Genomic DNA, 14,066 nt, shown 5'->3' with positions numbered 1-14,066 from the left:
CTTGAAACTGTAATTCATTTCTAGTCCATCGCCATCAGCATACACACATGCAATCATGGTATCGTGAATTGTCCTTAATGTGCACGTCTATTTGGAAACTTTTAAGATAAAGCTTTTAAGATAAAGTAAACATTTGATCGTTTAGAACATCGCCATAGTGTGGTACGTGTGGCTATGGAAGAGATATGGACACGGGGTAGGATTCCCACCTTACTGAGGTCATAGCTCCTGGATTTTACCCGGAAAGTCTAGGGAATGGGCATCTGTGGTCCGGGTGGCAGGAATCGATTTGTGCCGATAACCGGTACTAGTGTCATGGTAAACTTTTATGACAGTAGAGATCACAGTTTTGATAGATTTAGGCTGACTGAAAAAATGTCTGCAGTGGAAGAGGTGGCAGCCCCAATACAGAGACATATATACATCCATATGACTAAAATGGTTAGTTATCTCCGATAAGAGGCAATATAAAAACAACAACACAATACATCAGTACACGGTGTGATAACTTGGACAATCTTGTGAGGTTCCGGGACTGTAATCGCATAAAGATCTGCTCGTAACTGATGTCAGCCCCGTGCACACCAACGCACGCCTCGCACGCACAACGTGACAGGGAGGAACGATCACGAGGGTAAGCACAGCTCCCGTAACGCTCTACAACACCCGCTTGCTCTCGGAAGTCTTTAATCAGCAGTAATAACGTGACGATTCAAGCCGCACAACAAGCTGTCATGCAAGGTGAGATAATGCGTGAATGACGTTCGATGCCGCTGTAGGAACGTCGCACGGAATTACTTTTGGCTCTTGGGCGTAACTGGAGGCAGTTACGTCCAAGAACCAATGTGTGTATCCACGACGCAAGCTTCTGCTCCCCACTCTTTGAAAGCCAGGGGTTGTGACCCACAGGTTGAGAGCCACACGCCTGTACAAGGAAGGTATCATCACGATCCATAGGCAGATGGCCCGTAGGTGTCCACTGCACATTTTGTCATTTGTTTCCACTTTCCTCTGCCTTGTGCCAATATGCTCAAGGGGTGCCACATCTTTCCGGCACCAATCTCTGATGTCGTCATCAAGCAGTACGTGTAGTTCATCAGTTTTCCTTCCAAATCGGAATCTGAGTTGGAAGAATTTTTTAAATAACTTTACTGGTACCGAACCTCCCACAAGGCCATACGGGAAGGTATGTGGCACAGTTTGGCACTAGTGATCATCCAGTGCGGTCGTGTTGCTACAGTTCTCTGCGGTGAGGTCAATGTCTTTAAAAACAACGGCGCTACTCCTCTCTAAACAAATTTTCTGCTGAGCCGCTTGCGTGTTCCGAGATGCAGTGGTGAACGGGACCCAGCCTGCAACTTGCAGTCATCTCGGAACGGGAAAGGGTTAAGGTCTTCCACTCTTTCCGGTTCCTTTCATTTTTCTGCACCCACTTTCAATATTCCTATTGTTGTCCATCCTACGTACGTGTCCAAATAGTTCCAGATTCCTTCTCATCACTCCCTGCATCATCAGGTCTTCATCTATGCGCAACCTTTTGTTCAAGTACGGTATGCAGAAACCAAAATTAGAGGTGAACGTTGAGTAACGGAAACTGAAAATTCGAGTGGCCCGGCCGCCCGTACTCTGGGTCTCGTGCGTGAGCGGGAGCGTAAGGGCGGCGTCCCTAGCGAGCTGGACGTACAGAGAAACGAAAAGGCCTCGAACGGGGTCCGGAGGAGGGAGGCTTTTGGTACATGTAGGAATCGTGGTCGCGTACAGAAGAAGAAGACTGCCGCAATGCGGCACTCGGGACGGGGACACGCGCGTGCTCGCGGGAACAACGAGGCGTCGCTCGCCATGTGCGCCGAGTACAGTCGCGTGCTGCGCAAGGGCGGGTGCGCCCTCGAGCAAATTCGCCTGCGCCTGGAGCTCAAGCAGACGACGTCGTCTGTTGGGCAGGTCAGCTTGAAGGCAGCGCGCACGCACAACGCTACAAGGATACGTGCGAAACTTTCCCTTTCCAAGAATGTTTAAAATTGTTATTCATGGCGACATTTCGCCCGGACAATGCCTTGTCATGGAATGTCTCGTTAACAGCGGCGTCCGGGTGTCAGCTGACACGCGCCTGATCAATTCTGGTGAACAGCGTGCCGTTAGCACGTAACGGGACAACCAAAACAACACGCAGATATTATTTTGTTTACAGATACATTTCTTGACATATCATTACCGGAACGAATTCATGTTGTTGTAACAGATTGCAGATAAATAATCATGTACTGTTATTTTTACTCTTGTGTAATAATATATTCCATTTAAATGATGGATACAAGGCATGAATGTGGGAAGCTGCCATGACACTTTTTAACTACTAACAACTATTTAAGCTTCTTCTTGGTTCTTTCGGTAAAGTCACGTAGAAGGGAAATAATAAAATAATAAAAATAAAACATAATAAAATAATTCTCACGACGTTTCGGCCACAACGCAAGCAGCCGTCCTCAGGTGAAGAACAGGTCTGTCGGAAAGACAGTGTCTGAAAGACAGTGTCTGAAAGACAGTGTCTGAATGACACTGTCTTTCCGACAGACCGAAACGTCGTGAGAATTATTTTATTGTTTTATTTTTATTATTTTATTATTTCCCTTCTACGTGACTTTACCGAAAGAACCAAGAAGATGAATCCCTGCAGTCACGAAAGCTTTAAATCGAAACTATTTAAGCATTTCTACAATGAATTGGGCATCTGATGTAGCATTCTATTGAGAGCTTTGAATTTTTACTTATTGGTACATGGAAAGCACTGAGTCATATTGATGCCTTTAAAGTGCCCCTCTGATCCGCACGCTCTTCTTTCTGTCTCTCAGTGGAATTCCAAACATGCAACTTTCCACGCTTCAGCTTAAACAAACTTTCAATTATTTACACTTTTCAATTTCTTCGAGAATGTTTCTTCGTGCACGTTTCTAATTCATGTAATGGACCGGTGATATCGCTATTTAAAAAAAGAGGACAAAACATCATTGGAAAGCGTGAGAGAACCAATGCATATGCATATGTTTTGTTTCTTGTTCTTATATCAGTTCACCAAGCGGGACTCTGTTTGATGAGGGTCATTGTTAGTTTGGTTGGTTGTTGCATTGCTTACCAGGCAGCTACTGCACCTGGTGCATGTAATAATATAACTTGTGGTAGACAATGATTCCCCGAACTAAACTTGTGCCTTCTCACCATAGATGTTCAGGAGACTGCATGGTCAACGCAAACACATTTTCTTAAACCTGCAGACCATAAATAAGAAGCGGAAAAGCCTGCGACGCAAGTTCTTGACGGACCTTCTCCAAGTGCTGTCGTCAGACCGAGCAGTCTCCTCCACTCCAGCTATTATAGAGGAGCTGGACAGGATGTTTGGCCTGTGGCCTCACGTGAGCCCTGCCCAGCCCGATGGCGATTCGCTGTGGCCAAGGGCCTTACGCGAGAGGAACAAGGGCTGTCTTTCCGGTAAGAGATTATTAATGTAATGTATGCACGTTGAACTTTTTCCGTACCGTACATAGCCAACCGTGCTAATTGGAGGTGCAGCGGTAAGACAACAAAGGGGTGGCCGGGAAATCTGGGAAGTGATGACCGTGTCTATGGACTAATCCAGCACTGTTGGTATTCTGAGCTGAAGTCTGGTATGAATTAATTTGCAAGAACCATAAATGTAATATGTGAACGCACAGTGACATGGGTGGCTGGGTTTGCATTTTGTGAAAAACAAAACGCGTTCATCAGTTACCTGTGTGTTTCTATTGCCAGAAAAATATACGTGAACTATTCGTTGGGAAGTATTGAGCAACAAGCAATATGGATCAAATTATGCCGCTATTCCATCAACGTTGAAAAACTAATCTGAATTGAAGTGGATCTGGGTATGGAATTGGACCGATTCCTATGTGTGTGTACAAGCGTCTCCTCTCCGTTTGTCCTGCAGGTTCAAGGGATTTGCCCCCGCACGCTCGGAAGTGCGAGACCGTGAAGGCACTGCGCAACTGGCAACCCGCGCGTATGGCACGCCTCCTGCCGTTGTGGCAGAGGCGGTGGTGGTGGTGGTGGTGGTGGTTTGGGGGGAGGTGTTCGAAACAGAGTCGTGCGGGAACGTGCGCCCCTCTGTGTGTCACTCAGCGGAGGGTCTCGCTGGAGCAGGGGAGATGCGGGAGGCGCGCTGGGCGGCCGATTCAAATAAAATTCACCCTCTGCTTTTCTTAACCCTTTCCCGTTCCGATGACGTACTGATGACGTACGTGTACGTCATCAGTTTTTCTTCCAATTCGGAATCTGAGTTGGAAGAAAAAATTAAATAACTTTACTGGTACCGAACCTCCCACAAGGCCATACGGGAAGATATGTGGCACAGTTTGGCACTAGTTCTCATCGAGTGCGGTCGTTTTGCTACAGTTCTCTGTGGTGAGGTCAATGTCTTTAAAAACAACGGCGCTACGCCACTCTAAATAAATGTTATGCTGAGCCGCTTGCGTGTTCCGAGATTCGGTGAACGGGACCCAGCCTGCAACTTGCAGTCATCTCAGAACGGGAAAGGGTTAAGCAGGCGAGGACCCGTGAAGAAACATTGCAAAGGAGATAATTATGATGAGATTGTTACTTGGTTACAGTTACTGAATCGTTTTTTAGTGTGGATAAGGGTCATTTCCTGATTTGGAGTCTCCGCTTTAACATGGCATGTCATGGCTTCCTCCGGCGAATGACAGGTTCTGGTTTTTGGCTGCACGGAGAAAAGGCTTTCCCAGCTGTGCTTTGTGTCGACAGACCCAACGTCAAACAGAATTGCTGACAAGTTACCCGGCCATTCGATAGGAACAAAACCTGCGCCATCTGTCCAACGTGTACCCACGTCTGCCTTGCATGTATGTTTGTTTGTATTGTATCTTAATGGGTGCTCTCACTGTGTGCAAATCTAAGGTACAGTCATTTACCGTGCTTCCACAAATCAGTTGCCCACTGCCACCTGTTTCCATGAGCCACTGTGGTGAATGTTAACTACCTTGCCTGGTGTACAGGAGGTCGCTGCTTAGATCCCGACCCTGACGCCTGCATATTTGGAGTTTGCGTGTTCTCCCTTTGGTTGGGTGCATTATTTTCCGGGTCCTCCGGTTTTTCCCTCCACATTTAGAAACATGTGTTTAAGAGTATTTGGCCGCTATAAATTTCCACATAATCCACTTCGTTGAGCTATCATTTTCAGGCCATGTCGCTTCTGAAAAAGAGCTAAATATCTCAGTGGGCCTTTACCTGGTAAAAAAAGAAAACTGTTTAGTTTTCAGGTACAACGAGTCTGCTGGCATCTGGGCTGGAGCCATACTTTTGCAGATTTCTCCAGGAGATGTCATGTCAACCAAAAAATGCATAGATGACCGGAATAAAACATTTTTGTTAGATTTTTGCTGTACACAAGATCAAAGGCCCGCTGCAGAACGTTGGGCGGCAAAAACAACCGCACGCGAATATCCGCCAGGCCCATATACCCGATGTGTCCGGATTGAGGTGGGGGGGACACACAGACAACCCTGGGAAGGGGGGAGAGAAACTATTGTCTCATTTGCATGGGAAAATCGCGCCAGGGCCGGAATTTAATTTAAATCCGGGGTAGCCACCTCCCCAACTCAAGCGACAACTTGGGTGACTGGAAGTTCATGGAAATGCCAGTTGACAGACAATTCGAGTTACAGGAAGCATCGGGCCAACTCGATTTTGCTGTCTATGGAAACGAGCTATTTTATGTACTCAGCACTTAGCACTTGTACGACAAGCAAACATGAGCCGACAGAGTGCTTGGAGGAGCAGGAAAGATCAGAAATTACTCATCATTATCTTCGGGATACTCGGTAATTTTCCAATCAGTAACATTTAAACGTATGCCTTTTGAAAAATTAAAAGCCTGCACGATTCTGATGCTGTTAAATTGAAACTTATTACGAAAATCGCATGTCTTTGATCCTATTTGTATTGAATCCCCCCTTGCTGAATGAACATTGTCTCGCTGCCAGAGGTGGTGGAATGGAATCATTTGTCGGGGGCATATGCGCAGTACGAGTTCTCGCTGGGTCGTGAGGTCGCTGCGCTAGGCGTCTCTCCCCTGTCGATCCGTACGCAGCGTATGCCGCGTACCTGCGGTCATCACCTCCCACGCTGTGGACGACGACGCGGTGGTGTAGCCTGTGCGCCGTTTGATCACTGACCGTGCGCTATGCACTGTGGTTCGTTATTAGCTTGATGTTTCTTTTAGCTTGTGCATCTCCAATTTACCCCATCGGCAGCATAACAAAAGGCTGCGTAATCCTAGCTTATCTACTTCCACCATCTGCATCACAAAGCTTCAGCGAGTATATAATTCCTCGTCACAGCCATCTCTGAGACATACCTAAGCGGTTGTGCTTTCGCTACGTTGTCCCCACCTGAAGAAGGACCTTTGTATTGCGCCCGAAACGTCGTGATTTAATTTAGTTTTCATTTATTTTAATGTTTTACCTACGTGACTTTACCGAAAAAACCAAAGAGTTAGGGGAGGAGCAGTGCTCAGACTGAACAACGTTCATGGGTGCAACCTGCCTGGGATTAATGACATGCTCTGCTGTCTATGCTCTATGATTCACTGTTCACTGATATCTTTTTTAAATAAAGGTACCCTTCAAATTGTAGGCAGTGCACTGTGTGTGGTTATTGAGCTCAGGTTTTGTAATGTTTGGTACAATGGTGCCCTGTTGATCTAAACGAGTGAAGGCCTTGTGACCTTAGCAGAGCATCACAATAATTGCTGGATGTGTTGCCGATGGTGCTGTTTGGCAGGTGACGTAAACAATGCACATCGACCATCCTAACAGTTCCGTGAGCATTGCGGCATCTGTTCTATTTATTTCTCAAGTGCAACGATACAAAATTGTCTCAATCAGCTGCAAACCAAGTAAAAATATATAATAATACAATGATCAGCAAGAAATAAACCGAACCAAAATCATGTTTGTCAATTTTTATGTTTCCCATGTGGGAAGAAACAGGAATACCCGGAAAATGCCCATTAATGCGAAGCGATTATGCTCAAGGAGCTGTACGGATGGACTCATAACGCCACTTGCTGTACTGCCATTTCCTCACCATTGGGTTTGGAGAAGGCTATGGGAATAAAATAACCCACAATTTTGTTGCGAAAATGTGTCATGAATTGCCTTTGTCTCTTACCTGGATAAATAAGGGATAAATAAGACAATATATTTCCTGGAGGATGGATGTATTTGCTATCTGTATTGCACAAGATTGCTCCCTTGTAGTTTGCAAGATGTTGTCGGAAAATGGTCATCGAGTGTTTAATTTTGTTTATATTTCACAGAATGAATATCCAGAAAATGACAACCTTGGTAAGAATGACCGTGTGCACGCACACACCACATTCCCATTGATTAGCTAAGGGTTACTCATGCAGGAGTGCACGTCTAAATGTGCTTTAAGTTAGATTATTCTGTTAAACATTTACGACGCTCTTGTATCTTTTATCGCACACGATTGCCCTTGATTAAACCTCCTTTACATTACCACCTATCTCGTGTACATCGTATGTATGTTGAACTTATTTCGCACCATATGTAGCCAACCATGTATACAATTCCATCTCACCTCCGTGCAAATATGTAATACACGGTAGGCATAATTTAAAACTAAACGTCGTATCTGCTGTATTTACCCTTTCCGGCAATAACACAGGAGGTTTTAAGATGTTCAAACACCAAATAGACAACAGCTATTGCAAGGCATCAAGTCTGCCGGAAAGGGTCAAGCCTATGATTGTTTTCCTAATTTTAATACCGGAAAAAAGGGTCCCTGTAATTGCCAAATTTGGATGTGAGAATTGTTCTTCAACTTACCGGTCAGCTGAAACAACAATAACATTAGGCGCTTCTGCACGACATGACAGTTTAGTTTGATTGGCTGTGTCGGGTGGTGGAGGGTTCTTAACGACACAAAATTCGATCAGATCATTACGTGGTTCGACCCAAACATCAATTCTGAATCGGGTGGCAGGGATAGATGTACATCAGAGCTCTGGTACCGGTATCATGTTGAAATGTGTTGCAGGTTCCTGCACATTTCTCATTCACCTAGACCAGGGGCCGGCAACCAAAATAAAGAGACATTTGTTTCAAATTCGGTAAAAAAAAACAATATTTCAAGAGCCGCAAAGCATGTGACTACGAGACGGTGGTCCTTAATAAACAACGTCTCGAAGCACTCCTGAAAGAGCCGTATACGGCTCCGGAGCCGCAGGTTACCGACGCCCGAGCTAAATATAGGCCGGCTGAGAGATAATTCCGAGTTTGCTCTCTGGGAACGGTGCCAACCGTCAGGCCGGTGCTGTGTTCACCTCGGAGCCACACAGGAACAAGCTGTTGTTAGGGGGTCTCCTAGGCTATACAACTGCGCGCCGAGATGTTTCAGGACATTACGAGTGCAATGTAAACCCAGGTATTGTTGTTCTATTGTAAGGTATTTACAGCCGGCATTAGAATCAGAACACGTTTGTAGCTCACGTATGCGTCCGATCCTTAGAACTCAAATTCGGTTGGGAAAACGACGACGCGTCTCTCGGGTGTGAAGAGGAATTCCGGGCATCCTGCCGTCTCTGTGCAATATCCGTGATTTAAATGAGGAGACAGCTGAGCACAACACTGAACAGTGTGACGCAATTATAGCTTTGCTGGCGATGACGTGTGACATGTCCCTGTCTGTGCTTTTGCAGGCTTGAAGGTTACTGCAGGAATGTCGTTGGTGGCTATAACATTGATATGCTTTGCCATCTATCAGTTGCCATGGTAAGATCATGGTAAATGTTTTCTGTTGGTTACATTCAGCTCATTTCTGGAGGGTGTTGTACAAATCATCTACCAGATTTTTTTTCCAAATGTAGTATAAGCATTCTTGATTTGAAGCTTTCATGACTGTAGGAATCCATACTCTTTGGTTCTTAAAGTCACGAAGGTATAAAATAAAATAAATCACGACGTTTTGGGCGCAACACAAGCATCCGTCATCAGGTGATGACTGACGCTTGTGTTGCGCCCGAAAGAGTCAAAGAGTATAGTATAAGCATGTATAAAATGTGAATGATTGATCTCCCTTGTTTGTGTGCATGCATTATTTATCCTATCATTCTGGAGCCTACTCTGATGAAGAGTATTGCCACATAATTCTAAATCCTTCTTGCCGCAGGAGGTGCGACTTTGTAGCCTCCCACGGAAATTACTGCAGACAGCTACTCTCTTTGCAAACTTGCCCAGTCGAGGGGTCCCCAACCAATGAGCTATTCACACCAAACAGTGGACTGAATCTAAATTAGAGGTTAAATCAACATCTGCTTGCCCTTGTAAAGAGCGGAGAGCTCCGAGTTCCATATAGTAATCTAGGACTCTGGGCGTCAGGGTGGCGCAGTGGTAACATTTGTGCCTCTAAACAAGAAGGGCCTGGGTTCGATTCCCAAATCGACTGCCTTTCTGTGCAAAGTTTATATGGGTTTTCTCTGGGTTCTCTAGTTTCTTCCCAAAGCTAACAAAAAAACCCACAATGTGTCTGGCATTGGTCAAAGATCCCAATGATGATACATTTCCTACAAATTACTAAATTGGGATAACACAGGGCAGCAACATTGCCCACCTACTGTAAAAAACTTGTCAGGACTATCCTGAAAAGAGTCTTGAGAGACTCAGTAAGGCTTTCCTGGACAAACAAGCGGAGTAATAATAAACTCTCCAAAGCCCAAAATATAATCGTGAGAAGCTGTATAACTTATTTGGATGACTAATGTGTACCGTGGAATATTTCCAAGCACTTGATTATTAATACGTTTTTTGCAATTACATGTACGGTGGTGTGATTATCTTGCATCTCTGATCCCCCTACTGCACGTGTTGTTATCACTCAGTATAAGGAGGAATTTCTGGCCTCCTGTGCCCGACCCTGGAAAGAGCCTTTTGTGGAAATGGATGAAAGAGTCAAAGGTAAGACTGGGTGTGTACTGGTCTCTTAGGGGACACAAAATAGCATGAGCACCTGCTGAGATGGATTGGTAAACATCAGCCATCGAGAAATACTGGCCAGTTGAATTTTTTTTCAAAACAACCCACCATACAATGTAACTGTTATTGGCAAAACATTCCAATGCTGAAATGTTACCTGCAAATTACTCTATTGAGTTGACACATAGCAACATCGCCCCCCTCCCCCCTAGTGCAAGAACGTGGCAGGAACCTCCTGAAAAATAGTTTTGAGACTCAGTGAGGCTTTCCTGGGTAAAAAAAGGTGTAAATGTATAAAGTAGTGAATAATACTGGCCCCACAAATCGCTTATGCTCAATAACAGTGCCTGTCTCCAGCAGTCTCTGCAGGCCACGCGAGGCATCGTGTGTGCGTGATGATACCGATGTTCTTACTCGATGTCTGACCGGTGGCGGCACACTCTGTAATTGTCTCGTCAGGTGAAAGATTGGGAAGCCGTATTCCCTCACGTGAAGAAGAGCTACGCGCCACACTCTGACGAGGTGGCACTGTGCAAGCTTGATGATGAGCCCGGCCAATCCAACTCTGGCCCCGAGGCAAACGACTCTCACTTCTCCTACTTCCAGCTCAACTCTGCAAGGCCAGAAGCGCGGTTTTCTTGCGACCGATACGTCAACACGCGCACGGTGTTGACCCCGGTCACCTGCAAGGGTGAACATCCCCGCTATCAAAACACGCCGCCTCTGCCCTTCTTCTTTCTGACTCCTGTGCCGCCGAGTAAAGGCATCGGAGACAATGGTGGCGAGGCTCCGCAGTGTAAGAGAAGTTGGCATCACTTGTCAGCAGAAATGGGAAAATCCCCAGCCACGTATATCCCTCAGAAGCCTTGATGAATTCGGAGTAGCTAACACAGAAATGAACGAGATGGAGTGTCACAAACATATGCTATGGCTGGGTGGGTTGGAGTTAGATTTGATGTATGTTGAACTTCTTTAAGTAGCCAGCCGTGCTAATCAGAGGTGCGGGGAAGGACAACACACTAAGCACAAAAGCAGTTCAAAAAAATATATTTTTAAATCTATATTTAAAAGTGCATAGGTCCGGTGGCTTCTTAATATTGGAAGAGCGTTCCAGACGGCCGCAAAAGCGCATCTAAAATCGCGCGATGCAGTGACCGTCTTTGTTCGATGGCTAGCCAAAAGCCACTGCTGCGAGAATGACCGGAGTTCATGTGATGGTTTATGCTCCTTGACGAGATCAGCAAGGTATTGTGGTTCATTTTTGGCGAGCACTTTGGGTGTAATGAGTGCGAAAATATTGACCATAATGCCTCAATCAGAACAAATATTCAGAACAGTACCGTACTTAGATCCTAAGCATCAGGTGCATAAGTAGTGCAAGCTAATAATCTTAGGCAATGGCTGCACACACAACGTATTACAATGTTAAAAAAAAAGATTTTTCACTTTTAGTATATGGCCCTTGGTCAATTTTGGGCATATTTGAATGAGAAATTCAGGACATTCCCTCTCTTGAAGCCATCTGATGGCCAAGTTTGAGCTTCATAGAGTAATTCAGAGGGTGTGATTCATGAACTTTGAATTTTCATGAATTGTGGTTAACCTAAGAGTAATGTAGTATTTGCGAAAGCTTTTGGAACACATTGAAGTTTCCAAATCTGTCTGTGATATTAAGCACATGTTTCTCAATATCCTTACATTGCATGTTGATGGCAGCATTTGTTTACTATAAAATTAGATAACCACATTACATTTCTGTGTATGAAATTAGCTAAAGCCTCCCATAAATCACGTGACTTCTGCAGCCACCCCCACTCTGAACCCCTCCCCTCTCCCCACCGCCCCTGTGAAAACAGACGCTGCTTCTCCGTGCAGCACCAGCAGCAGCGTCGAGTCCCTGTTGCAGCCGCGTACTCCTCCCTCTCCTGACCCCTGTGCTCCCGTCCCTCAACTCCTTTCTCATTCTTTTCCTCTCAATCCCCATTCCTTCTCTCATCCCTCTCCCGTCCCTTTCTCTTCTCCCCATCCATTACATCCCTGACTCCGCACCCCTTCCCGCTGTGTGCCACGGGTAAAGACATTGCTAGTACTGATTTTTGTTTTTAAAATATGGCTTCAATTTACATAATCTTAGCAATTATCTTTTAAGTAAAAAACTGCTTACATTGTATTTCAGATATGTTACCTATATCTTTATACGGTCTTAACACTTGATTACACGAATAAACATGCTTTGCATTGTTAAATTTACTTAATTTTAAATTGCAGTGTTTTTATTCATTCATTATTGTATTCATTCATCAAACAAGAGTGAAAGCACATCGCAGGGGATGCTTCAATGCAGAAAGCATAAACTGTATGATAGGGCATAGTAAAGTCCAACAATGGATTTAGCTGACACAGCCCTCTGATGCATCCTACAGCACCTGTTATGCATGGCGGTCGCCCATCCAAGCACTATCCAGACTCAATCCTGCTTATCCTCTGAGACCAGCGCACTGGGTGATCTGGTTATGGGTGAAGGTGATGATGGGGTTAATGGAAATTGTGATTTCGGGTGCATAGAATACCGGTAAATAAGGGAAAATTGAGGCTGGCAGGAGCGCTTTTAATATACCGAAACTGATGCAAAGCAACATGCAAATGTGTCGAAGGTATGTATGTTTCATTATTTCGCACCCCACGTTGCCAACCGTGCTAATCCGAGGTGCGGAGGAAGGACAACTAAACACAAAAAAATCAGGGTATGGTGACATACTCGACGCCAATGGGGAGTGTTCACGACATTTGTGTGATCCACCCACCCTCGCTGCGTCCAGAGCTGAATTACAGGCCACGTGAAGCATAGCCTATCACCCCGGCCACGAGGAGCCCCTAAATCACAGAACCAGCTCTCGTCCAAATTTAAACATGGGCAACTCCATCCATTTCAACATCATCATCATCTCTACGCGGTCTAATGCGTGTTTAATTAATGCGTATTATCTGTGACGTAACCATCAGAAATATGAACAATGATGACGCTGAATAAAAGCTCAAAAATGTCGCAACGAAGCGTGGAGAGGCGCATACGTTTCAGGGCAGAGGCGGGGAACGTCCAGCCCGCGGGCCATGAGGCCCGCGAAATCATTTGGTCTGGCCCTGCCAAGGCCTCGAAATTCAATAAATCTAGGAGCAAACCTGGAAAAGCTGTTGCGAGTAGCAACATCATCAATACCAGCTAACATCACACGCCTCGCCAAAGAGAAGTAGTTTCAGCCATCACATTAGGGGTGAGTTAATTACATATTTGACCGAATATAACGGGCTAATTTTTTAATTGATCATTTTGTATGGCCCGCGAATGATGTTATAAATATCCAAATGGCCTTTGGCAGAAAAAAAGGTTCCCCAACCCTGATGTAGAGGTTACACGGAGATGCAGAGAGCGGAAACCGCATTGGCGAGAGAGCAAACAGGGGGATCAAATAAATCACGACGTTTCGGGTGCAACACAAGCGTCCATCATCAGGTGGGATGATGGGATGATGGACGCTTGTGTTGCGCCCGAAACGTCGTGATTTAATTTATACCTACGTGACTTTACCGAGACAACCAAAGAGTATGGATTCCTGCAGTCAAGAAAGCTTCAAATAAAAATCAAACAGGGGGACTGATTGGGCGAGGGCACGGGACGGTGGCCGGTGGAGCAAAACAAATCACGGCGGAGTGGCACCACAGTGGGAGGGCAATTCCGAGTCCGTGGCTGATGTTAGAGCAAGGCTGATGATGATGGGGTTCAAACTCAGGGGTCATGCGGCTCTTTAAGGACTGCTTCGTGACGGTTATTTATTTAGGACCACCGAACCGAATTAACACGCATTGTGGCTCTTGAAATAGTTTTTTTGTTGAAATACTGAATTCGAAAAAAATGTCTCCTTGTTATTTTGATTTCCGAACCCTGTCCTCGACAAAGATGTAACCTTGTTAAAAGATGCAACCCGACACAAAACCGGTCTCCTGAATGATGCGCTCCCACAAGGC

At 45.4% G+C, this 14,066-nt stretch overlaps 1 protein-coding gene across 6 annotated transcripts in view; it reads left to right on the top strand.

The window, feature by feature from the left end:
• LOC144728968 (interleukin-31 receptor subunit alpha-like) overlaps positions 1-12,293 on the top strand; it is a 45,856-nt gene extending 33,563 nt beyond the window's left edge. The window contains exons 15-19 of one of the 6 annotated variants that reach the window (XR_013587591.1): positions 1,762-1,941; positions 3,219-3,483; positions 3,959-4,889; positions 7,367-7,394; positions 8,771-8,833. Coding sequence is in view for 5 of the 6 variants with exons in the window: in XM_078608764.1 (XP_078464890.1) it covers positions 1,762-1,941; positions 3,219-3,483; positions 3,959-4,233 (720 nt within the window). In the remaining variant the exon portion in view is untranslated. Of the gene's footprint in view, positions 1-1,761; positions 1,942-3,218; positions 3,484-3,958; positions 6,681-7,366; positions 7,395-8,770; positions 8,844-9,949; positions 10,026-10,502; positions 10,840-11,899 lie in introns of those variants that run through there. The other 5 variants (XM_078608768.1, XM_078608766.1, XM_078608767.1 and 2 more) reach the window with 5 other exon arrangements.
• The last annotated feature ends 1,773 nt before the right edge of the window (positions 12,294-14,066 follow it).

The sequence above is a fragment of the Lampetra planeri genome, chromosome 30 (assembly GCF_965212315.1).
Source record: "Lampetra planeri chromosome 30, kcLamPlan1.2.h2, whole genome shotgun sequence".
Lineage (NCBI taxonomy): Eukaryota > Metazoa > Chordata > Hyperoartia > Petromyzontiformes > Petromyzontidae > Lampetra > Lampetra planeri.
This window is presented reverse-complemented; position numbering and strand designations above follow the sequence as displayed.